Consider the following 24,774-nt stretch of genomic DNA (forward strand, 5'->3'; position numbering starts at 1 on the left):
TGATTCGTCTTCTACTTTCAGCTGGACCCATCTGGTCACCACAACAGATCACACGTGTTGGTACATCTTGCTCCTTCCTTCTTTGGTCTTTCCCTTCTCCTCCCTGGCAACTTAATCTCATACTATCAATATATGCACCATATGTGTACCATTTTTATTTGTGTGAAACTGAGGACTTCAGTAATGCAAACTACAACCATATCTGACGCTGACTAGCAACATGATTCCCGTAGTGTCTGAAGTGAGAGACTGCTCTTTCTAGAGAGATACTGGTCATTATGGTAATCATAGGGACTACGTCACAACAGCTCCAGGAAGACAAGGCAATACTAGAGAGCAGAGGGTGAGGGTTAAGTCTGTACGGAGCAGGCAGCAAGTGCTGCTAAACATGTTGAGATTGTTGGACTTTGACATACTTATAGTTTATATTAAAAACCCATTAGATTTTATTCTTGTACATCCTGGTTGTTTTGTACAGTAAAAATCTGTAAAGTTCCATTTTGTTTTTGAGGCATATTTAGCTATTTATCCTTTGTCTTTTAACACATGATTTATTTTACAGCATCTTAGAATGCACCTTGAACTTAGTTGTACATGTAACAATGACAATAACCCCCTGTGGAATAAAGTAGGAAAAGTGTGATGGTAACCATAGAGCAGGAAATGGAACTTAATTTGTCATTGCAAAGTGTCTGAACTGAATTTTTGCACTTATGTCAACTTACCGCAGAGAAGCGAAGGCATTGTCATTTATGTGGAGGTACATTGGCATATGAATGTTTGTTTTAGATGCGAGCCATGTCTTGGCCGATGGTTTTGCTTTGTACTGTGAGTTAAAATAGGCTCCAAGCTGCTAGTTAACGCTAGGCACAGCCGAGGACGGCTATTTCGGGGCTTATGTCAATTTGACCCTCGCTGAAGACATGTCAACACATGCAGTACATACATCGTAGCGATCTAATACATCTTATGTACTGTGTAATCCCTACTTGTTCAACATTAAAACTTATTTCTACAGTGCATCCGGAAAGTATTCACAGCACTTCACTTTTTCTACATTTTGTCATGTTACAGCCTCATTCCAAACTGAATTAAATTAATCTCTTACCTCAAAATTTGACACAAAATACTCCATCATGACAATGTGAAAAAAGGTTTTTTTGACATGTTTTGAATTTATTGAAAATAGAAAACAAAAAAATCACATTTACATAAGTATTCACAGCCTTTGCCATGAAGCTCAAAATTGAGCTCAGGTGCATCTTTTTTCCACTGATCATTCTTGAGATCTTTCTACAGCTTAATTGGAGTCCACCTGCAGTAAATTCAGTTGATTGGACATGATTTGGAAATATAATAACTGTCTATATAAGGTCCCACAGTTGACTGTGCATGTCAGAGCACAAACACCAAGCATGAAGTCAAAAGAACTGTCTGTAGACCTGCGAGACAGGATTGTCTTGAGGCACAAATCTGGGGAAGGATACAGAAAAAATTCTGCTGCTTTGAAGGTCCCAATGAGCACAGTGGCCTCCATTATTCGTAAATGGAAGACGTTTGGAACCACCAGGACTCTTCCTAGAGCTGGCCGGCCTTCTAAACTGAGCGATCGGGGAAGAAGGGCCTTAGTCAGGGAGGTGACCAAGGCCCCGATGGTCACTCTGTCAGAGCTCCAGCGTTCCTCTGTGGAGAGAGGAGAGCCTTCCAGAAGGACAACCATCTCTGCAGCAATCCACCAATCAGGCCTGTATGGTAGAGTGGCCAGACGAAAGCCACTCCTTAGTAAAAGGAACATGGCAGCCCGTCTGGAATTTGCCAAAAAGCACCTGAATGACTCTCAGACCATGAGAAACAAAATTCTCTGGTCTGATGAGACAAAGATTGAACTCTTTGGTGTGAATGCCAGGCGCCATGTTTGGAGGAAACCAGGCACTGCTCATCACCAGGCCAATACCATCCCTACAGTGAAGCATGGTGGTGGCAGCATCATGCTGTGGGGATGTTTTTCAGCAGCAGGAACTGCTAGACTAGTCAGGATAGAAGGAAAATGAATGCAGCAATATATAGAGATATCCTGATATCCTAGACTGGTCATGTACCTTGACCATATAGACAGTAGACATTAGCACACAGCCAAGATCTCAAAAGATTGGCTTCAGAACCACTCCGTGAATGTCCTGGAGTGGCCCAGCCAGAGTCCAGACTTGAATCCGATCGAACATCTCTGGAGAGATCTGAAAATGGCTGTGCACAGACGTCTCCCATCCAACCTGATGGAGCTTGAGACTTATTGCAAAGAAGAATGGGCAAAACTGCCTAAAGATAGGTGTGCTAAACTTGTGGGATCATATTCAAAAAGACTTGAGGCTGTAATTGCTGCCAAAGGTGGATCAACAAAGTATTAAGCAAAGGCTGTGAATACTTATGTAAATGTGATTTTTTTGTTTTCTATTTTTAATAAATTCAAAACATGTGAAAAAAACCTTTTTTCACATTGTCATAATGGAGTATTTTGTGTAGAATTTTGAGGTAAGAGATTAATTCAGTTTGGAATGAGGCTGTAACATGACAAAATGTAGAAAAAGTGAAGCGCTGTGAATACTTTCCGGATGCACTGTATATGCGATTTAGTTTGATTAATTTTGAGTTAAGTAATAATTGACACATCTTATTATCCATAAGGGGGAGGCATGCCCCAACAAAGTCTGGCTCCATTCTGTTGTGATGCAAAATGGCAGTTGTTAAGCTGCAGTGGAGAGAGCCAACGGCAGTTATTTGAGTGGAAAGCAAACCACAAGAACCAAATCTAGTTAACACTTTTTATACCATATACACAGAGATAAATTTCAGTAATGTCTCTAAAAAGCCGCTATTTAACAGCATTTTTATGCAAGTACCTTTTTGCTTTTGAGTTTTGGTTAGTTTCTCTGGACGATTCTACTTGCAATTCGAGCTAGCATCACAAAATGGATTGTTTCGCATTTTTAAATGTATTTTTTTTTATCCAGTAGTGTTTCATGTGTCTCGTTTCAGCTGAAAACGAGGAGCAGCTCAACTTAAGAGCAACTAAAATCTAGTTGTGAAAGCGTCCCTGCAGCACTGTGTCGTTGTGTTCCAGCATGTGCTCACACTCATTGTCTAGGGCATCGGGGTGTTAGGGGATTACTGAAAGGTGTTGACTCAGGTGTGTGTGTGTGTGTGGTGCACGCTCACATGGTTCAGAACACAAGGCAAATTTCTCTCCCATGTTCCCCATCTCCTCACCCTTGCTTCCTCGCAAGCCTTGCCATGGCCCCCCTCTGCGTGGCCTGAACGTCAAGCATGGATATTGGTGGGCTGACCACCGTGGTGGCAAATTCCGCTTACATCAATGCCCGTGGGAGCATCGACGGATCCAATCCAGCGGCGGCCCGGGACAAGAAGTACCACTCCCGGCTAAAACTGCCTCACATCACCATATGTGAGGACCTGAGGGACACTGTGGATTTGGGGTTTGAGGCCGTGTGTGTGGAGCAGCCCATCGGCAAACGCCTCTTCAGGGAGTTCCTGGATGCCCACAAAGAGTATCATGGCGCCTGTCGTCTGTGGAGAGACATCGAGGACTACGACCTGGCGGAGGACTCGGACCGAGCCAAGAAGGCCTCCAAGATAGTGCAACGCTACATGGACCCCTCAGCCAAACACTTCTGCTTGTTCCTGTCTGAAGACACCATAGCTAAGGTGAAGGAGGCCGTTGAGGCCGTAGGGGACGACTTGTTCACAGCGGCTTGGGCCGCAACACTGGACTACTTGCGAGAGGCGCCCTACGCCTACTTCCTGGAGAGCATGTACCTAAAGAGGTTCCTTCAGTGGAAGTGGCTCGAGATGCAGCCCATGGATGTAGACTGGTTCCTGGACTTCCGCGTGCTCGGGAAAGGAGGCTTCGGTGAGGTGTCGGCATGTCAGATGAAAGCCACGGGCAAACTGTACGCCTGTAAGAAACTCAACAAGAAGAGACTGAAGAAAAGGAAAGGCTATGACGTAAGACCCCGCAAGCTGTATCTTCCACTGCTTTTGCTTTAAGTCCGACCTGATGAGAAGCGTAAAACACATTCTGTCACTATTTGAAGAATAGATAAATTGAAAAATATGAACATTAATTAATATTATTATATTAAAATTATTACATTAATTTAAAAATATTAACTGATTAATATTAATTATATTAAAATTTATTAATATTAATCAATGTTAATATTTTTCCATTTATTCTCCAAATAGTGACAGAAAGTGTTTTACACTTCTCATCAGGTCAGACTTGAAACAAAAGCAGTGGAAGATTCAACTTATTATAATGATATTATTATTATATTGTCATATTTATTCATATTAATTATTGTATTAATATTAACATTCGCTTGAATATTGAAAAAATAGCTGCAATTTGATGATAATAAAGTCCAAATATTAAAAGAAAAAATTAAAAATGAAAAATTAAGTTGCAACTTTATGAGAATACACATAACAATATAGTATGAGGAAATATTCATATATTAGTAGCATAGAGTTATGGTATTAACATTTTTTAGAAGTAATATATATAACTTATATATATAAGTTATATATAACTTTAGTAATTTTTTTATTAGGTTGAGGAAAAATACCAAATATTATAGGAATAACGTGATGCTAATACTACAACAAGCAAATTTACAACGGCAAAGAATAGGGTTTTTAGTCTATAATACCCTGCTGAGATGCAGTTATTGCTTGAAATATATATATAACATCTTAGCATATATACATGTGTTGCTTTACAGTAGAAAAACCTTTGGCCATCTTTGTCCTAACCCTTTGGATGGGAAAAATGCATGCTATGAAGAGTAAAAGTATTTAGCATCTTATTCCTGCTGCTGCTAATCATCTTTGCCCCTTCAGTATTAAACGGTAAGACAAGGGCTGGAGTGATTAGTGGGAGCTTTATGCAAAAGCTCTTCTGAATGGAACTGCTTGGCACAGTTATATGTTGCCCTTGACTGATTATGGCCAATTCCATTAACCTGTACCTGTACCGCCACAAAGCACCTCTTGTTTCCTTCCCCCTAGGGGGCCATGGTGGAGAAGAAGATTCTGGAGAAGGTCCACAGTCGCTTCATTGTGTCGCTGGCGTACGCATTCCAGACAAAGGAGGAGCTTTGTCTGGTCATGACCATCATGAATGGAGGAGATCTCAAGTAATTTGGCATTCTTGCATCTTAACAAAAATCACTCAATTGAGTGTACGCATGGTACCAGTACAGTACGGGATACACCAACATATGCTACTGGCTACAGCCTCCCCTTGACTGGTATTGATGCATAAACTCGTTAAAAGTGACGCAGCCAGAAGTTTGGTCCAACACGATTAGCATTAGCTACAAAGTATCCTGACTGCCATTGGCTGTCTTCCCTGGAAGGTACCACATCTACCTGGTGGATGAGAACAACCCAGGCTTCGACGAGCCCAGAGCTTGCTTCTACACCGCACAGATCATCCAAGGCTTGGAGCATCTCCACCAGAAGAGAATCATCTACAGAGATCTGAAACCTGAGAACGTGCTCCTGGATAATGACGGTCAGAAATCAACTTTTATTGTAAATGCCTCACATTGCATTGTCCTTTAAACTGAGGTTTCCACCGAGCAGGGAATGTACGCATCTCTGACCTGGGTCTGGCTGTTGAGTTAAAAGAAGGCAAAACCAGGACTAAAGGTTACGCTGGAACACCAGGTAACGATCATATAGCCTCGGATCATTAATAGTTGCCTAAATAATGCATTTTCAAGCATAAAAATTGCTACATGAAGGAAAATACAAACATCAAACATTCAGTAGCCGCATTCAAAGATGTGGTGTGGATACGGTACGTACACTGGTCACTAGGTGTCATGTTCGGCGAGACACACAAGCACCAGACACCATTGCTGGAACAACAGGCTTTTATTGCAGCTTTGATTTATCTCATAAAAGGCACGATAATTCCAAGTGGCTGTAACCCACGCCATGCTAAAACCCCTGATGTCACTTCCTGTCCATTCCTCACATACGTCACAGAGGGGAACTCATTTATAGTAACGAGCACGAGTTTTTGAAGGCCTTATGTTTGTATTTAAGTTCATTTAGCTATTTTTATGCTTAAAAATGCTTCATTGAGGCAAAAAAACAAACATAACATTTTCTCAACTATAGGGGTGCTATTTCACATCTAGAGGTCTCTAATGATGAATGGATTTAGAATGTTGTGCTTCTTGCAGGTTATATGCCTCCAGAGATGCTGAAAGGGGAGAAGTACGACATGTCTGTGGACTACTACACTCTGGGAGTGACATTGTTTGAGTTCTTAGCAGCCAAAAACCCATTCAGAAACAGAGGGGAGAAGGTGAGTTAGGAAAAGGACGTCCAACGACTATGACTACTCCAACTGGTGTATTTTCTTTGACCGCCATCCAGCTGGAGCGTGAGGAGATGAAAGAGCGAGTGCTGACCCGCGAGGTGGTCTACACCGACAACTTCAGTGACAAGGCAAAGTCCTTGTGCAACGGGCTGCTGGCAAAGGAATCGGATAAGAGGATGGGCTTCAAGGACGGGAGCTGCGACCAGATCCGGGCGCATCCTTTCTTTAGCGATATCAACTGGAGGAAGCTGAACGCAGGTAGCCCTCAATACTGCTCCGAATGTTTTGGTTAGCTTAACTATCTAACTACAACCTCAATAATAAACCTAAATTATAATTAGTATTATTATTATTATATCTGTATTATATCTGTATTGATCACACATTATTATTCTTAATATTATTTTTTATTTCAATTTTTAGAATTATTATTATAATAAATTATAATTATTCTAAGAATCATTTCTAATATACAGTATGTTTATTGTAGAAAAATATTACAATTTTATGTAAATCATTAATATAAATAATTTTAATTATGAGCAGTATATTTTAGATTCTATTTATGTTAATGATTTACTGTCTTATTATTGTTTATAAACCTCACAATATATTTTGACATCAGTACGTGAATAATGTAAAAATTAACTATTTATATGAATACATTATTCCTAGTATTATTTATATATTCCGTTATTGTTCATGATGATGATGATGATGATTATTATTATAAGTCATAATGATTCTAAGAAATATTTCTAATATAACAGTATGTTTATTGTAGAAAAATATTACAATATTATGTAAATCATTAATATAAAATGTTTTAATTATAAGCAAAATTATATTTTAGATTCTTAGTATGTTGATTTACTGTGTTATTATTGTTAATAAATCTCACAATATATTTACACATCACTGCGTGAATAATGTAAAAATTAACTAATTATATGTATTATTTATATATTATTATTATTATTATTAGTAGTAGTAGTAGTAGTATTTTTCATTATACAGGTATTTAAAACTGACATTTAACATATATATTCAACATGTTCAAACCCTAATAAAATATAAGATATTTTAAATAAAATCAGTAATCAGAGCAGTTTGTGAAAGTCTTCTAATCTTGTCCAATAAATAAAAAGTCCCTGGTTGAATCACATAAAAATATATGATTACTACTCCTGGGTTTATTATGACTTGTTACTTATTATGTGCGCACATCACGGCCGCCCCCTCCAGGCATCGTGCCTCCTCCGTTCGTACCCGACCCCAAAGTGGTGTACGCTAAAAGTCTGGACGACGTGGGCGCCTTTTCCTCGGTCAAAGGAGTTGCCCTGGAGGACCCGGACAAAAGCTTTTTCGACGAGTTCTCCTCGGGCAACATCCCCATCCCTTGGCAGGAGGAGATGATCGAGATGGGAATTTACGGAGAGCTGAACTTGTGGGGCCCTGAAGGCACCGTCCCAAACGATCTACGCAGGGAGTCCATACTGGAGCAGCCGAAGTCGTCCACGTGCTGCGTGTCCTAGTGACCGACATCCTTTGGACTTTTCTATGTGGGACGTGTTCCTTTTTCTCTTTGTCTCTTTGTCTTGTGCTCAACTACTGTCAAACATTTAGATGTCTTCCATTTGTTTCTTTGTAATTGCGATACTGTACTCCAGGGGTGCTGATGATGAACTCCAGCATGAGGCTGCGTCACACTTGTCCAGTTAAGTCGGCTTAAAATGTAAACACCACTGTCCCGATTCAGGTGTGGCCCCAACAAGCAGACTCTGGTGCTGTTGGGTGAACAGCAATGCAACAGGGAGCACTGCTAAAGCAAAAAGCATTTAGAAACTAAATATGAAAGACAAAATTCTCTTTTTCAGCTCTTTGAAAGTATATTTTAGAAGGTTTTGGTGAAATTCTAAACTGGTGAATGTGGCAAAATATAAACATACGATACATATTCGACCGAGCAGATGACATTCTTGGTTTGGAATATTTGAGTTACTCTAAGTCACCTAATATGTTCTGTATAAGTTTTAGAAGTATATTTTAGTAGCTTTTGGTGAAATCTATATTGGTTAATATAACAGAAAATAAAAATGGCAAAAGTACATATTCAACCCAGCACCTGACATGATGGTTTGGAGTATTTGAGTATTGTCATGTATCCTGTCATGAAAGTTATTTTAAATGATATTTTACAAGCTTTTGGTGAAATCTATATTTAATATAGCAGAATATGAAAATAAACAACATATGCAACCCGCCACATGACATTATGGTTTGGAATATTTGAGTAAAGTCACGTATTATGTCATGAAAACTCTTTAAAATCATATTATAGAAGCTTTATGTGAACTCTATGCTGATACTGTATATGAGAATATAAAAATAAACAACATATTCAACCTGCCACATGACATTATGGTTTGGAATATTTGAGTCAAGTCACGTATGTCCTTAAAGCTCTTTAAAGGCATATTTTACAAGATTTTGGTGAACTAATCTCGTCCAATAAATAAAAAGTCCCTGGTTGAATATCATCACATAAAAATATATGATTAAGCTGATAAATATATATATAATAGAATATAAAACTAAACTATGTATTCACCGCCACATGACATTTGGGTTTTGAATATTTGAGTTAAGTCATGTAGAAGCTTTTATTTAGAAGCTTTATTTTAGAAGCTTTTGGTGAAATCTAAACTACTGAATGTAGCTGAATATGAAAATAGGCTACGTATTCAATAAAGTGAGGTTTTAGTTGGACTGTCAACACAATAGTGTGTCAATAGATCACAGAAAGTACATTCAACACTTTTGGACTGCTCCATTGGACTGTTCTACTAGTCTGCCGTCATTTGCGACCGCATCAGCTGCGCAACAGCGCTACCAAGTGGCCAACAAGCGAAGCTACACGTTAGATCCTTACCGCCTCCATATCCTTATATTGTCCATCCTTATATTGAAGGTTGTAGGTAGGAAGCAGAAGTAGGTTTTTATTTTGTTTATTTTGTCTATTACAGTACTCGAGTCATCTACAGGTGATTTCTGCTGCTCTCTTGTGTCCAACATTGGTACATGCACATCATAGAGCAGGAGCCCACAGGGGTCAGGGTAGCTGGAAAGCTAACAAATTCCCATGTGCACATAACCAATTGATTAATCTACAAAGTGTAAGATAAAATATACAGTATATATAAAATACTGAATGTTTTCTTGTCCATAAATGCCATGTATCATGTGCTATGGCTAGCTTCATCATGGTTTTATGTCACCTAGCTGCCATGGGCTCAGGGAAAGTGCTTGTGTAACTTGGACAAAATATGTGAGATTTAATTGATTTTTATTCAATAATTTTTTTTCTTAATTTTTGGTTTGAGGCAATTCCTCTTTTTTGATACACCTCCAATATGCTTTATCTTTGACATGTCAACAAGGGCCTCATCGCCTCTTGTTTTCTTGTGGCTGATAAAAATGTGTGCTCTTTCATTTGCACAATGAACACAAGTTGTGTTAGTATTACTGTTGTAATGGGGTGATTTTTGGTGATTCAGTTCCGGCTCTACTTGAACGCCAAAAGTCGGACGGTCAGCACGCCCCCAAACGTATCATGGGCCGCTACGGTGCGCAGCTGCACTAATCACACGGTCTATTTAAATGGCGATGCTTCGTGCTGACCCCACTCCGTCCCCGAGGTAGAAGCCACAACCAGCACGCAGCTGACAGTAAACTAGTTCCCTCTGGTGTTATGAGTCAGGCATTGGGAGGGAATAGCTGCGGCTCACAGGTTTCACAGGTTGAGGAGGTACAGGAGAGGTTGGTTGCCCCTTGTCCCCAGGTTACAGTTAAATCCGGACATAAAGGCTCTCCTAAAGGAGAAGAAGAGGGTCTTTAAGTCAGGAAATAGGGAAGAGCTCAAGGCTGTGCAGAAGGAGCTGAGGAGGAAAATCAGGGAAGGGAAGGACTGCTACAGGAAAAAGATGGAGCAACAGCTGCAGCAGAACAACGTCAGAGGAGTCTGGAGAGGCCTGAAAATCATCTCTGGCCACAAGGGGCCCGACTCCCAGGCTGCTGGGGACCAGGCGTGGGCTAACGATCTAAATCTTTTTTTCAACAGGTTCGATCAACCATCTGCCCATCCCCCAGCCCAGCACCTTCTGCCGAAACTCCTGCCGAAACTCCCCCCATCGACACCTCGAGTGGACAGCCCTACCCCCACCTCCCCCTCCTGCACACAGCCATCCCCCACCACTTCTCACCTCATCAGCTCAACCTCCTCACCAACCTCCCCCCTCACACAGGGCCCCTGCTCCAACCTGACCCTCACAACATCCCAGGTGAGAAACCAGCTCCGGAAAACCAAGGCGAGGAAGGCGGCGGGACCAGACGGCATCAGCTCCAGGCTCCTGAAGTCCTGCGCGGACGAGCTGTGCGGGATTGTTGAGCACATCTTCAACCTGAGCCTGAAGCTGGGGAGGGTGCCACAGCTGTGGAAGACATCCTGCGTGGTTCCTGTCCCCAAGACGCCGCACCCCAAGGACCTCAACAGCTACAGGCCGGTGGCACTTACATCACACCTGATGAAGACCCTGGAGCGGCTGATCCTTGACCATCTCCGCCCCCTGGTGGGTCCTTCGATGGACCCGCTTCAGTTTGCCTATCAACCTGGCACTGGGTTGGACGACGCCGTCATCTTCCTCCAGCACAGAGCGCTCTCTCACCTGGAGAAACCTGGGAGCATGGTGAGAATCATGTTCTTTGATTTTTCCAGTGCGTTCAACACCATCCAGCCAGCACTTCTGAGGGACAAGCTGGAGCACACAGGGGTGGACCTGCACCTCACATCGTGGATACTGGACTACCTCACCAACCGTCCACAGTATGTGAGGACACGGGACTGTGTGTCCGACACGGTTGTCTGCAGTACGGGGGCTCCGCAGGGAACGGTCCTGGCTCCGTTCCTTTTCACCCTCTACACAGCAGACTTCTCCTACAACACACCAACCTGCCACCTGCAGAAGTTCTCTGACGACTCTGCAATTGTTGGCCTCATCACAGATGGGGACGACTTGGAGTACAGAGGACTGACACGGGACTTTGTGGATTGGTGCCGGCGGAACTGCCTCCAGATCAACACGGGGAAAACCAGAGAGCTGGTGGTGGATTTCCGCAGGCGCATCCACTCTCCTCCAACACCAGTGAACATTCAGGGAATCGACATTGGGATGGTGACATCTTACAAGTACCTGGGTGTTCATCTCAACAATAGACTGGACTGGACTCATCACACGGAAGCACTTTACAGGAAGGGCATGAGCAGACTCTATCTGCTCAGGAGACTGAGGTCTTTTGGAGTGCAAGGGGCACTCCTCAAGACGTTCTATGACTCTGTTGTGGCTTCAGCCATTTTCCAGGGAGTGGTCTGCTGGGGCAGCAGCATTTCGGCTGCGGATAGGAAGAGACTGGATAAGATCATCAGGAAGGCCAGCTCTGCACTGGGTTGCCCTCTTGACCCAGTGGAGGTGGTGGGAGAGAGCAGGATGTTGGCTAAGCTATCATCCATGTTGGAGAACGACTCCCACCCCCTGCAGGACACTTTGACAGCACTTGAGAGCTCCTTCAGCGATAGATTGCTTCACCCCAAGTGTGTGAAGGAGCGATATCGCAGGTCTTTTCTTCCTGCAGCTGTCAGGCTGTACAACCAGCACCGCTCACAATAGACTTCTACACTGCTATGTACATCTGTGTAATACTTGCTGTTAGTCAGTATAGTTACTCCAGACCCCATTCACTGTGCAATATCTGACAAACCTCCATGTGCAATATTATGGGCTCTAATGCAATATACTAAGTTCTATGTGAAGTATTTCCATAATGCCTCATATTAACTCTCTAACAGGATCTCAGTGTATAGACTGGTCATATATCTCATCTGGTTTCATATTATCTACATACTGTATTGTATATAACTCTGGGAAAAACTGTTGATTTCTGTTAATACTTGGGCTGTTTATATTGTTTATTTTTCTATATTGTGTATTTTGTACTGCTTAACTGACTCTGTACTCTTGCTGCTGTGCAATACAAATTTCCCCACTGAGGGACGAATAAAGGCATATCTTAATCTTAAATTGGCAGGGGTGCCTGTTCAGTGTATTGTTGATACTGGGTCCATGGTTTCAACTATTTCTGAGTGTTTCTTTAAGGAACATTTTCAAGATAAACTAAAGTTATGTAATTCTAACGAATTACGGGCAGCAAATGGGTTAGCTATTCCTTATCTTGGTTATCTGGAGCCTGATGTTGAGGTATGTGGTATTGTTGTTCCTAAAAGGGGGATATTAGTTGTTAAGGACCCCCCAGCAACAGGCTGGTCAAGTGCCAGTTATTATTGGAATGAATGTGATTAGTCATCAGCAGCTTTTTACTGAATTGGGCTCTAGGTTATTTGAGCACCCATCTGTAACAATAGTTCCCCATCCCTAGCTTGCTGGCCTACAGTTGTGTCATGAGGCCGTAATTCCGAATAGTCCTCAAGAGGGTATGGCCAAGGTGCGAGGGAAGAAACCTGTTGTTGTTCCACCCGATACCACAAAGTTTGTTGCAGCCACTTGCCTGGTTCGACTGGGATAGCTCTGATTGAGCCCCTAGGGCCCGGGTTTAGTCTACCTGCAGGGTTGATGGTTTCCCCTTCTTTGGTGCAGGCGGTGAGGGGGACAGTGTATGTGCCTGTTACAAATATTGGTGTGTTACCCGCCATGTTAAAGCCTTGTTGTCCTCTGGCCGGTGGGGATAGTTAGTTTACCTGCCGGGTTGCAAGAAGTCCCCTGCGTACATGACCAAGTTGTTGCAGCTGTTAGGTCTCATACTGCGGAGGCTAGTTCTAGTAGTGCCAAGATAAATGCCCTTGATCTCTTCATGTTAACTGAGACAAAACAGCACAAAGTCAGAGCGGTGTTGGTTAAATACGAGTCGGTATTTTCAGAATTTGATGGTGACCTCGGTCGTACTAACCTTATTTCGCATGACATACATTTGTTAGATAATGTGCCGGTGCATCAACGTTATAGGCGAAAACCCCCATCTGACTATGATGCGCTAAAAGCACACATAAACCAGCTACTGGACACCCTTGCTTCCTCTCTATCAGCGCGTCACCTGCAGCGGAGAAGTGCCGACTGCTCCTGACTTGGTTTAGCTGTGGAGATCACGGGAAGGTAGTTTTCATTTTCTTTTGTTATATTCAGTTTGCAGTGGTTAACGTGTTCATCATTTTGTGTTACAGTAAGCCACTGCTGTCTTGTTATGCTTTCGTTTTGCTCGTTATGTTAAGCGGCTGTTGCGCACACTACTCTTACCTTTTTCTGTGAACCTCCGAACGTGTATTAGGCTTATTTAGGCAGTAGATGCCGCTCTGGGGTTGTGCTGTCTCATCGGGCTTATTGTATGCACTTTAGGGGAGGACTTTTTTGGTATTTGTTTGCTGTGTTGTGTGTTATTTCCATCCCCCCCTCCCAATTAGGGCCAATTGGCGTCTTAATGTGTCCAGCCTTTTATATTTCGTAGCTAATAAAATCACTGTTTTAAATTTTCTTGATTGTAAAATAAAAATATCATGTATTTGCCAACTACTACCCCCTGGTCTTTTGTATTCGTTTGCCAGATGTTCCTGCACATTATGTAATAGGTCACTACGGACTCGCAGACCGGTGGGCTTTCAGCCCCGTCCTCGCTGGCCGCCCCGTTACACTGTAATATATTAATATTATAATGTAGTACTATTAACCTTACCATGAATGGGTGAAGGGCCAGTTTCATCTTTATGTTCGTGAAAGGCACGTTAATGCCTGAACATGGATGAGGTGTTATTATTGTATCCCAATAAGCACTTCTCCTCTCAATAACAATGAGAAAGTAAAAATACAGGTTTTGAAATGCAAACACACCAACCTTAATAGTGTTGGATTTGGCTTACTGATCAAGTCAAAATGTTCCCACACAGGAGAAATATTCCTGTTTCTAACTGGAATACAACTAAAACGCTACTGCTGATGTGGATCCATCCAATGTAAAATACCAACTGTGCCACTTCCCACCCTTCACACCCTCAATATAAGGTAGCCGTTAGCATTTAAGCTAATTCTCTAATTTCTAAAGGCAAATACACACATGACATTATGCAGGGAGGTTATAGGCCAACCTTGGCACTTTCTAAACTTGAGGCTCTCTTGCTAGGTGCTAGCATGATGACTGATGGCATGTTAGTATGTTAGCTAATTTACTAATTTCTAAAGGCAAATTGTCAGGTTCAAACTCCTGTGACACTTGTAAAAACACTTAATTACAGAAGAGACAGACAACAATATTATTTAAATTAGCGCCTTTAAACCAGAATATCGCACGCAACAGCATTCCTGTGGAATCTGTATTGTTGGGGATGGACATGCAACATTGGTCACCAAACATGGTGCACACTCCTTGCTGATGTGCCAGCAGTCCATCCAAGGCGATACGATTCTGGAAGGCCATGAGTGACTTGGCATGGAGTTGTTCTCCAATTGCTGTGAGTTCGGCATCGGCGTAGTTCCCAAGCTTCTGTATGTTATAGTGGAGGTAGTTAATCCTATCCGCATTTTTGTTAATTGTTATCCATGGGATAATACTTTCAAAACCTGATGCAACCTGATTGACTAGTTTGTATTCGTCTGGTACCCCTCGTGGCACGCTGATGGCATCGATGTAGGTGGGAATGTCTTGCATCATTCAGTCGGGGGCTGGAACTTCTCTCTTCCTTTGAAAGTAGTTTGGGAGGTGATGTTTATCTGCTTCAATGATAGCATTTAGTAACATGTCAACATTCATAGGGTAAATAGATACTGGAATCAGTAATGTCACTACTGCACATGTTCCGGTCATGTTATAAACGATGTCATCGAGGTATTCGTCCTCGCACCACCACCACACGTCTGCTCTAAAGTACTAAGTTGATGGGGGTGTGTTTCCTCCTTCTGTGTTGTAGATCTTAATTTTTTTTTACATGTCTACAATATTTGCACTCAACGTGACCTACATTTTTTTTGCGGTACCTTTTAGCTGTACACAGGTGAAATGTGCTCGGTCTGCTTTAGTAGAGAATGGTGGGGGCCTTTTTGTATCATTGACTACTGGGAATGTAGTGTTTATATAATACAAACATTCTCTACAAAAACATTCTAATATTCTGAACATGATGGTGACAGTGTGGACATTTTTGTCATTACTTCAGGGACTCAAGTAGCATTGATCAGTGCTGCTACAATCTGGAGAAGTGGGGTCATGGTCATACATGCAACACAACTAATATTTTAGGAGTGGATGGAATAGTACAATGGTTGCACTTGTTTCCATGGCTATAGATGCTGCTATTACAGCCCGCACACAATGTGGCATGGCGCACGCTACTGCATCGAGCTTAGAAGAGTAGTACGCTATTGGTCGTTTCTTGGCACAATACTCTTGTAGTAAGACTAAGGTCATGTAAAGACCTTTACAATCTACTGTTTGTATAAATGTTTTGCTGTAATCAGGTAGTGCTAGAAATCGTACTTCCTACCAGTACTTTTTTAACTTCACAGAATGTTTTTTCTGCCTCATTCCACTATAAGGGTGCTGTCATTTTTAAGTCTGTTTTATATGTTAAGTTTGTTAATGGTGACACTATTTGTGCATAGTGTCACAATCTGCATCGCCTCCTGTGTGACAGTTTTTGTGTTTCATGTTGTTTGCCTTAGTTCCGGTTTTCATGCTCTTATTTTGTAGTTTTTCCTGTGTTGGTCTGCCCTGTGTTCCGTCACATTTACACCCTCTGCTACGCGCACCTGTTCCTAATTTGATTGTCTTATTTAGTTCAGCTGGGTGCGTTTGCCTTTTGTTGGTGCATTGTTTGTCCTTTGCTACGTTTTCCTGCACCATTCGCTTCATCTCTGCATCCTGGGGTCGCATCGCATCACCCGCATGCCGAACCGTGACAGAATGCACCAACCTAACGACGACCTCGCGGACATGGACTTCTGGACCTTGCAGGTTTTCAAGGCAATGAAGGAGGAGTGCGCACAGTTCACTCCGGAGGAGCTGGAAGACATGGTGTGGGGGCCGGACGGCACGCTTATACCCATGGCGCGGGTGTACTCCGGACATGGCGCTGACACACCAGCCCGGCGATGACGCCGACGCACGTCTCGGCCGGCTCCAGCGGGCGAAGCAGTTTCCTCCCTCACCTCCGCGCCAAGCCGGGGTGCTCCCCCCCGCTCACGCTGCTTCAGAGTGCCGGCCTGCGACCAAGCGCAAAGAGGCCCCCACTCCATGCAAGCACGCCGATTTCTCGCCGCCCTCTTCCGGATCCTCGTTGCCTCCCGCGCGATCCCCTCCTGTGCCCAAGCCGCGCAGCCTCAAGCGTTCCCAAACCCCGGCTCCCGTGCCAAGCTGCGTTACGGCCCAGTTCCCTCCTGTCCCAAAGCCGCGCAGCTTCAAGGTTCCCCAAAGCCCGGCTCCCGTGTCAAGCTGCGTGACTCCCCGGATTCCTCCTGTGCCCAAGCCGCGCAGCCCCAAGCCCCAGCATCCCCTGGCTCTCGTGTCCAGCGGCTTGATGCTCCAGACCCCTCCAGAGCCCAAACCCCGCCTGCGGTCCCTTGTAGACCTGGTCCAGGCAGCAGAGCAGGCGGAACTCAAGACCCTCCTCCAGGTCCCCCTCCTCCCGTCCCTGGTTCCACGTCCAGCGGCATACAGCGTCTGGAATCCGCCTTCAGAAGGGGGGGCTAGTACGACCAACCGTGCGTTGGAGGACGAACATCACACCCTGTCCGTGGAGTGTGGGGATGATGCCCTCTGCTGGTCGCCCAAGGAGGAACAGCCCGCCGGACCGCCAGCGCAACCGGTTCTTCCGGCTAACCGGGATGTGCTGCCTGGTACGTTTCCTCTGGACCAAGACTCACATTGCTGTTCCTCTGCTCCACAGTCCAGCCAAGACAGAGGGACTGCCCCGCCTCCTCCGGCGTCACCGATACCACGGCAGGACGCCATGCGTCCGCCTCTTCCGGCGTCACCGATACCACGGCAGGACGCTCCGCCTCGCCACGCTGCCGCCTCCTCCGGTGCCGCCTCTTCCGGCGGCAGGACGCCACGCTGCTGCCTCCTCCGGCGCCGCCTCTTCCGCGACGGGCCGGCCTCCCCGGCCAGGACCACCATCCTGGCCGCCCTCCAGAGGGACCCATCCATGGACTCCACTGGGCCTGCCGTTTTGGGAGACCTCCAGAGGAGTTCCGCCTCCGTCGGCCCACTCACTATTCAGCCCGCCCTCCTGGGTGGTCCTGCCACCTCCACCGGCCTAGTCCTTTCCCTGCGTCTTGTGGGCGCCCTGCTGGCTCTGCAAGGCTTGTCATCCTGGCCGACCTCCAGAGTGGTCTTGCCAGCAGCCCACCTCCAGTCCTCCCACCTCCCTTCCCTTTTTGTTTGCGGACTCTTTAGGACGTCTGGGATCCGTCCTTGAGGGGGGGTACTGTCACAATCTGCATCGCCTCCTGTGTGACAGTTTTTGTGTTTCACGTTGTTTGCCTTAGTTCTGGTTTTCATGCTCTTATTTTGTAGTTTTTCCTGTGTTGGTCTGCCGTGTGTTCTGTCACGTTTACACCCTCTGCTACGCGCACCTGTTCCTAATTTGATTGTCTTATTTAGTTCAGCCGGGTGCGTTTGCCTTTTTGTTGGTGCATTGTTTGTCCTTTGCTACGTGTCGTATGCCAGTGCTGCATTCGCCGTATTTCAGAAATAAAAGCTAAGCTTTTTCCTGCACCATTCGCTTCATCTCTGCATCCTGGGGTCGCATTGCATCACCCGCATGCCGAACCGTGACACATAGTTTGGAATCAAACATCTACAATAATTAGTGAGTCCTAAAAAGGACATCATTTGTTTTTTTGTTCGTGGTTTAGCTGCATTTAAGATTTCTTGTTTTCTGTCTGTTAGAATGGTTCGCCCTTGTCCTGTCAACTGATGGCCTAAATACTTCACTGATTGCTTACAAAATTGTAGTTTGTCTTTACTCACTTTATGGCCTTCTTTCGCTAAATGGTGTAATAAGGATATTGTGTCTTCTTCACATGACTTCCTATCTTACGCTAGTAGGATGTCATCTACATATAATAATAATAATATCTGGCTTCCATTTGGGGGTTCAAACGTGGACATACTGGCCATCATTGCTTGCGAATAAATTGTTGGGCTTTCACAATATCTTTGTGGTAAGCGTGTGTACATATATATATATATATATATATATATTTCCTGCAAACGTAAATGCGAACCTAAACCTTCTTTCTCTATTTCTCTCTTTCTCTATAGAATGCATTATTGATGTCTACTATGGTGAACCATGTGACATCTGTTGGTAAAGAATTTAACAATGTGTGTGGGTCAGGCACACAAGGTGCTCTCGCCACGACAGCTTGATTTACAACGTGTCCTGTATCATTCTCCATCCCACAGAGAGTGGCACTTTTTCTCACTGGGAAAATAGGGATATTACATGGTGGGTTATCGCATTCTACTAAGACTAGCTTATAACAAATCTTCTATTGCTGGTTTTATTCCTTCATATGCATTGTTTTATTAGGTGTACTTGTAATTATACTCCTGGTTCATCATTTGGTTCTGGTTGTATTTGTTAAGACAAGCCTAGTCATGCTGAATATCGCTTTTGGCTCCTTTTGTACTGGCCTTTGACACAATCACGGGAGAAGTGACCTTCTTCACCGCAATTCCAACATCCAGTATTGTTGGGATAGTTTTGTATATTCTGTCTACCTGTTCCTCTACCTCTTTGTCTTCCTCTACCTCTTCCTCCGAATCTTCTCCGAGTTGGCATAACCCTACTTTCGTTACTTTCTTTTTGTGTATAAAATGTGTCTGAGTCTTTCTCCTTACTTACTTTTTGTTCATCTTTCTGATACTCATGAAGTAAAACTTCCCTTACTATCTTATATAACTCTTCCTTTTTACAACCTTCACTTTCTGCTCTGTCTCTCGCTTTTCTTCATTTTCGCCTCGCCTTTTTGCCTTCTTTCTGCCAACTCCTTCCAATATGATAGGTCATCATACCCATCCTTTTACATTTTATTGATTTTATTCTTATTCCTTTTTGCTATATCCTGTTGCAATTTTATTAATTTAGGGATCGATAACTGTCCGTCAAAACCATACTTGTTAATCCATATTTCTAGATGGTTTACTTTGGTTGGTTGGCACTGAAACACGTAACACCAACCCTTGCACTTTAGTACTTCCTTTTTACTTGTGGTTTTCCACTTTTATTTCCCATCTTGGGAATAATTTGGTCCCTGTTGTGATGAGCTTCCTAGGGAAAACTAACAACAGGGTTGTTTGTCAGTGAGAGAGTAATGAACTTTTCTTTGAGGTAATTCTCAAGCTTCTACCCCGGTGAAGGCGGAGAATTATTGCCTTTGCTTCCTCAAAGACTTACTCTTTTTCTCACTCTTTAATATGAAGACCTGTCTAGTGACAAAATCTCCCATTCACACACTCATTCATACTTTGAAAACGTTTTCACATTCAAACCCCGAAAAGGTCTTTAACCGCGGAGGCTCTCCTTTCCGAGCCTGTTGTGACTGCCAACTCCGTGTTCTTACAAAAAGACTGCCAACTCCGCCTCATTGTGAAAGACCGCCAACTCCGTCATATTACAAAAGACTGCCAACTCCGTGTTTTACAAAGGATAACCTCGTCTTTCTTTTTTCAAAGACTGCCGAGCCGTCCTCTTGCACAACACTGCCAAGTCCGTCATAACACAAAAGACTGCCCAGTCCGTCTCATTGTGTAAAACTGCCAACCCCGTCTTCCTACAGAAGACTGCCGAGTCCGTCTTATCACAGAAGACTGCCGAGTCCGTCTCATTGCTTGCCAGTGACTAGTATACACAAGGCTTTAGCACCGGGTGACAAACCTTATTGACCTGTGGGACGCACTCAGTTTCAGGGATGAAGAACCCTTTGCGGGCTGCATGCGGCCCCCAGGTCTCAGTTTGCCCACCCCTGCTTTAACACAAAGGGACGACGCCCTTTCACTCACACTCTGATCAAAAGTGTCTTACTGTTTATTGTCTTCTCTTCCGTAGGTATCCCGTCAACCTTCAGCTTCCAGTTGTTGAGCTGAGAAGACAGCCCATCAAAGGGTTTTGTCTGCCGTGGCCACGGTCTTTCTGTCTTGTCTGCTCCCCAACTGGACTCCTCAGGTGTCTTGGGATCCGGCTCGAAGGACCAAGTAAATGTCAGGTTCAAACTCCTGTGACACTTAATTACAGAAGAGACAGACAACAATATTCAAAGTTTCTCGCAGCGAGGAGAGTGAAACCACATACCCAGTGACATGCCGCTCCACTCTGAGTATGCCATTCATGCTCCTCTCTTTTTATTTTCTTTAGGAGGTCCCTAATACATGGTCGTGCAACTCTAAGGGGAGGGCAAGCAAGCAGTTGCACAAGCTGTACTTGTTGTCTGTGTGTGTGTGTGTGTATGTGAGAATAATTACTTTTTGTGCATGTGTTCTTATCTTGGCACATTTTGCATGATGAAACTTATTCAAGGTTGCTGCTGGCATTCCCAGGCACCTGCAAGATTAGTGGTGTTGGGAGTAGCTGGTCAGCATCTTGGAATGCTGCTTCAAAACACTCAAGACTATTGTCTATTGTCTAAGCAAACGGCTATAAGGGTGATAACTTAACACTATAATAATTGAATTTAGATTTTATTCTAACATTAACTAGCGCTATAATAATTGCATTTACATTTTATTCTAACACAAATACACACTGGCATTATGCAGGGAGGTTATAGGCCAACCTTGGCACTGTCTAAACTTGAGGTTCTCTTGCTAGGTGCTAGCATGATGACTGTTGGCATGTTAGCATGCTAGCTAATTTACCAATGTCTAAAGGCAAATACACACATGGAATGATGTGGGGACACTATGGGACTGCCTTAACACTTTTGGGACTTGAGGCTGTTATGCTAGGGGCTAGCATGGTAGTAGTTAGCATGTTAGCATTTAAGATAAGTTACTAATGTCTAAAGGCAAATACACACATAGCATCATGCGGGGACACTCTTGGACTGCCTTAACACTTTTGGGAATTGAGGCTGTCTTGCTAGGTGTTAAGCATGGTAGCAGTTAGCATGTTAGCATTCTAAAGGCAAATACACACATGACATGATGTGGGGACACTGTGGACTGTGTAGTAATGTGGTGTCTGAAGGCCGCAAAAATGTCAGGAGGCCGTGTTGCAGTTCGCCCAGGCAAGCACATTTATTTAACATGGAAGATAAATGTATGAAAAACACTAACATAAAAAAATGAAATGAAAAAAAAATAACTTGACTTCACAAAAACAGCAAAAAGACAAAATGTATTCACTCGTGATGTTACAAGAGGTGCCAGGGCTTCAAAGCGTGTGTTGAGTAATCTTTGAGACTGCATTAACTTTTTTGGGACATGAGGCTGTCTTCTTAGGTGCTAGCATGTTAGCATGTTGGCATTTCAGTCAATTTACTCATGTCTAAATGCAAATGGTACACATGGTATGATGTGGTAATGTATTTTAAGCAAACTATAGGCTTTGTGGTAAAAATTCTCTCCATATATGGCATGTGTGCCACATCCAAAAAAGCACTCCACTCACTCGGAGAAAGGCCTCTAAAGAGCATTTTGGCACTTATGGAACACATTTAGTGTGATGTGCTTTATTGCATGGCACACACAACCATTGTTCGCAAATGCACTTTATTCGCTCTGAAAAAAATTGTGAGCAAAGGATGTTACGGCGGCCCACTGTGAGCCAGTGGAAGGTACCAGGAGGCTCATTCCAAGTGTGTCTGAAGTAGCTTCGCATCCCCTCAAATGTGCAGCCGTTTCACGTGGCTGAGAAGCACCTCTGTGGAGTGAGAGCGAAAATGAGACCAAGTGTTTCACTCACTGTGATAATGTATTTCAAGCAAGCTTTGTGGCTTTGTGGTGATTTTTTTCCCATATATGGCACATGTGTGCCACGTCCAAAAAAAGCACTCCACTCACTCGGAGAAAGGCCTCCGAAGAGCATTTTGGCACTTATGGAACACATTTAGTGTGATGTGCTTGATTGCATGACACAGACAACCATTGTTCGCAAATGCACTTTATTCGCTCTGAAAAAAATTGTGAGCCATGGATGTTACGGCGGCCCACTGCGAGCCAGCGGAAGGTGCCAGGAGGCTCATTCCAAGTGTGCCTGACGGAGCTTCGCATCCCGTTCTATCTGCAACAATTTCATGTGGCTGAGAAGCACTGCTGCGGAGTTAGAGCGAAAATGAGAAAAAGTGTTTCACTCGCTGTGAAAATGTATTTCAAGCAACCTATAGGCTTTGTGTTAATATCTTCTCCATATATGGCACATGTGTGCCACGTCCAAAAACGCACTCCACTCGCTCAGAGAGGGATGGGGTTAGGGTTATTGTTAGTGTTAGGGTTAAGGTTAGGGTTAAGGGTTAGGGTTAGGGTTAGGGTTAGGGTTAGGGTTAGGGTTAGGGTTAAGGGTTAGGGTTTTGGCACTTATGGAACACATTTAGTGTGATGTGTTTTATTGCTTGGCACACACAACCAATGTTCAAAAATGCACTTTATTCACTTTAAAACACATTGTGTGATGATATGGCGGGTCATTGTGAGCCAGCGGAAGGTGCCAGGAGGCTCATACCAAGTGTGCCTGACGCAGCTTTGCATCCCGTTCTATATGCAACAGTTTCATGTGGCTGACAAGCACTGCTTGTGGAGTTAAAGTGAAATTGAGAAAAAGTGTTTCACTCGCTGTGATAATGTATTTCAACCAACCTATAGGCTTTGTGGTAAAAATCTTCTCCATATATGGCACATGTGTGCCACGTCCAAAAAAGCACTCCACTCGCTCAGAGAAGAGAGGTTAGGGTTAGGGTTAGGGTTAGGGTTAGGGTTAGGGTTTAGAGTTAAGGGTTAGGGTTAGGGTTAGGGTTAGGGTTAAGGGTTAGGGTTAGGGTTAGGGTTAAGGGCTAGGGTTTTGGCACTTATGGATAATGTATTTCAAACAACCTCTAGGCTTTGTGTTGAAAATCTTCTCAATATATGGCACATGTGTGCCACGTCCAAAAAAGCACTCCACTCGCTCAGAGAAGAGCGTTTTGGCACTTATGGAACACATTTTGTGCGATGTGCTTTATTGCTTGGCACACACATCCATTGTTCGAAAATGCACTTTATTCACTCTCAAACACATTGTGAGCAAAGGATGATACGGCAGGTCATTGTGAGCCAGGGGAAGGGTTAGGGTTTAGAGTTAAGGGTTAGGGTTAGGGTTAAAGGCTAGGGTTTTGGCACGTATGGAACACATTTAGTATGATGTGCTTTATTGCTTGGCACACACATCCATTGTTCGAAATGCACTTTATTCACTCTCAAACACATTGAATCAGAATCAGAATCAGAAATGGTTTATTGCCATGTATGATCAAACACATACTAGGAATTTGTTTTGATATAGTAGGTGCATACACATCTATTAAAAAAGAATGAAAAATACAAAATATGAAATACAAAATATGAAAATACAAAATATACAGAATAACAGTATAAATATATGTACACAGTCTGTTTTTGTTTGTTATTCCGGAAGTGCAGTCTGATTGTTTTTCCTAAGAGTCCAAACTGAGCGTTAATGTAACGCATATAATGAAAGTGTCAAAGTGGCAGGATGAGGCAGAGGTGGGGTGTGAGGAGTGTCAGGTGGGGTTCCGGGCCTTGTTGATGAGGCTGACAGCAGACTGGAAGAAACTGTTCTTGTGGCGTGAGGTTTTGGTCCTGATGGACCGCAGCCTCCTGCCAGAGGGGAGCGTCTCAAAGAGTCTATGTCCGGGGTGAGAGGGATCGGCCACAATCCTTTCTGAACGCCTCAGGGTCCTGGAGGCGTACAGATCCTGGAGGGACGGGAGATTGCAGCCAATCACCTTCTCTGTAGACCGAATGACATGCTGCAGCCTGCCTTTGTCCTTAGCAGTGGCAGCAGCGTACCAGATGGTGATGGAGGAGGTGAGGATGGACTCAATGATGGAGGTGTAGAAGTGCACCATCATTGTCTTTGGCAGGCTGAATTTCTTCAGCTGCCGTAGGAAGTACATCCTCTGCTGAGCCTTCTTGATGAGGGAGCTGATGTTCGGCTCCCACTTGAGGTCCTGGGAGATGATGGTACCCAGGAAGCGGGAGGACTCCACAATGTCAATTGTAGAGTCACAGAGGGTAATGGGGACAGGAGAGGC

At 43.8% G+C, this 24,774-nt stretch overlaps 1 protein-coding gene across 1 annotated transcript; it reads left to right on the top strand.

Annotated features, from left to right (window-relative positions):
* The first annotated feature begins 3,195 nt into the window (after positions 1-3,195).
* On the top strand, positions 3,196-8,840 carry LOC131136053 (rhodopsin kinase GRK1-like). Its single transcript, XM_058082536.2, has 7 exons — positions 3,196-4,020; positions 5,086-5,213; positions 5,436-5,593; positions 5,665-5,748; positions 6,273-6,397; positions 6,469-6,670; positions 7,658-8,840. The coding sequence occupies exons 1-7, from the start codon at positions 3,322-3,324 to the stop codon at positions 7,945-7,947; spliced, it is 1,686 nt and encodes a 561-aa protein (XP_057938519.2). The 5' UTR covers positions 3,196-3,321; the 3' UTR covers positions 7,948-8,840.
* The last annotated feature ends 15,934 nt before the right edge of the window (positions 8,841-24,774 follow it).

The sequence above is a fragment of the Doryrhamphus excisus genome, linkage group LG12 (genome assembly GCF_037039965.1).
Source record: "Doryrhamphus excisus strain RoL-2023G ecotype Guam linkage group LG12, RoL_Dexc_Guam_v1.1, whole genome shotgun sequence".
NCBI lineage: Eukaryota > Metazoa > Chordata > Actinopteri > Syngnathiformes > Syngnathidae > Doryrhamphus > Doryrhamphus excisus.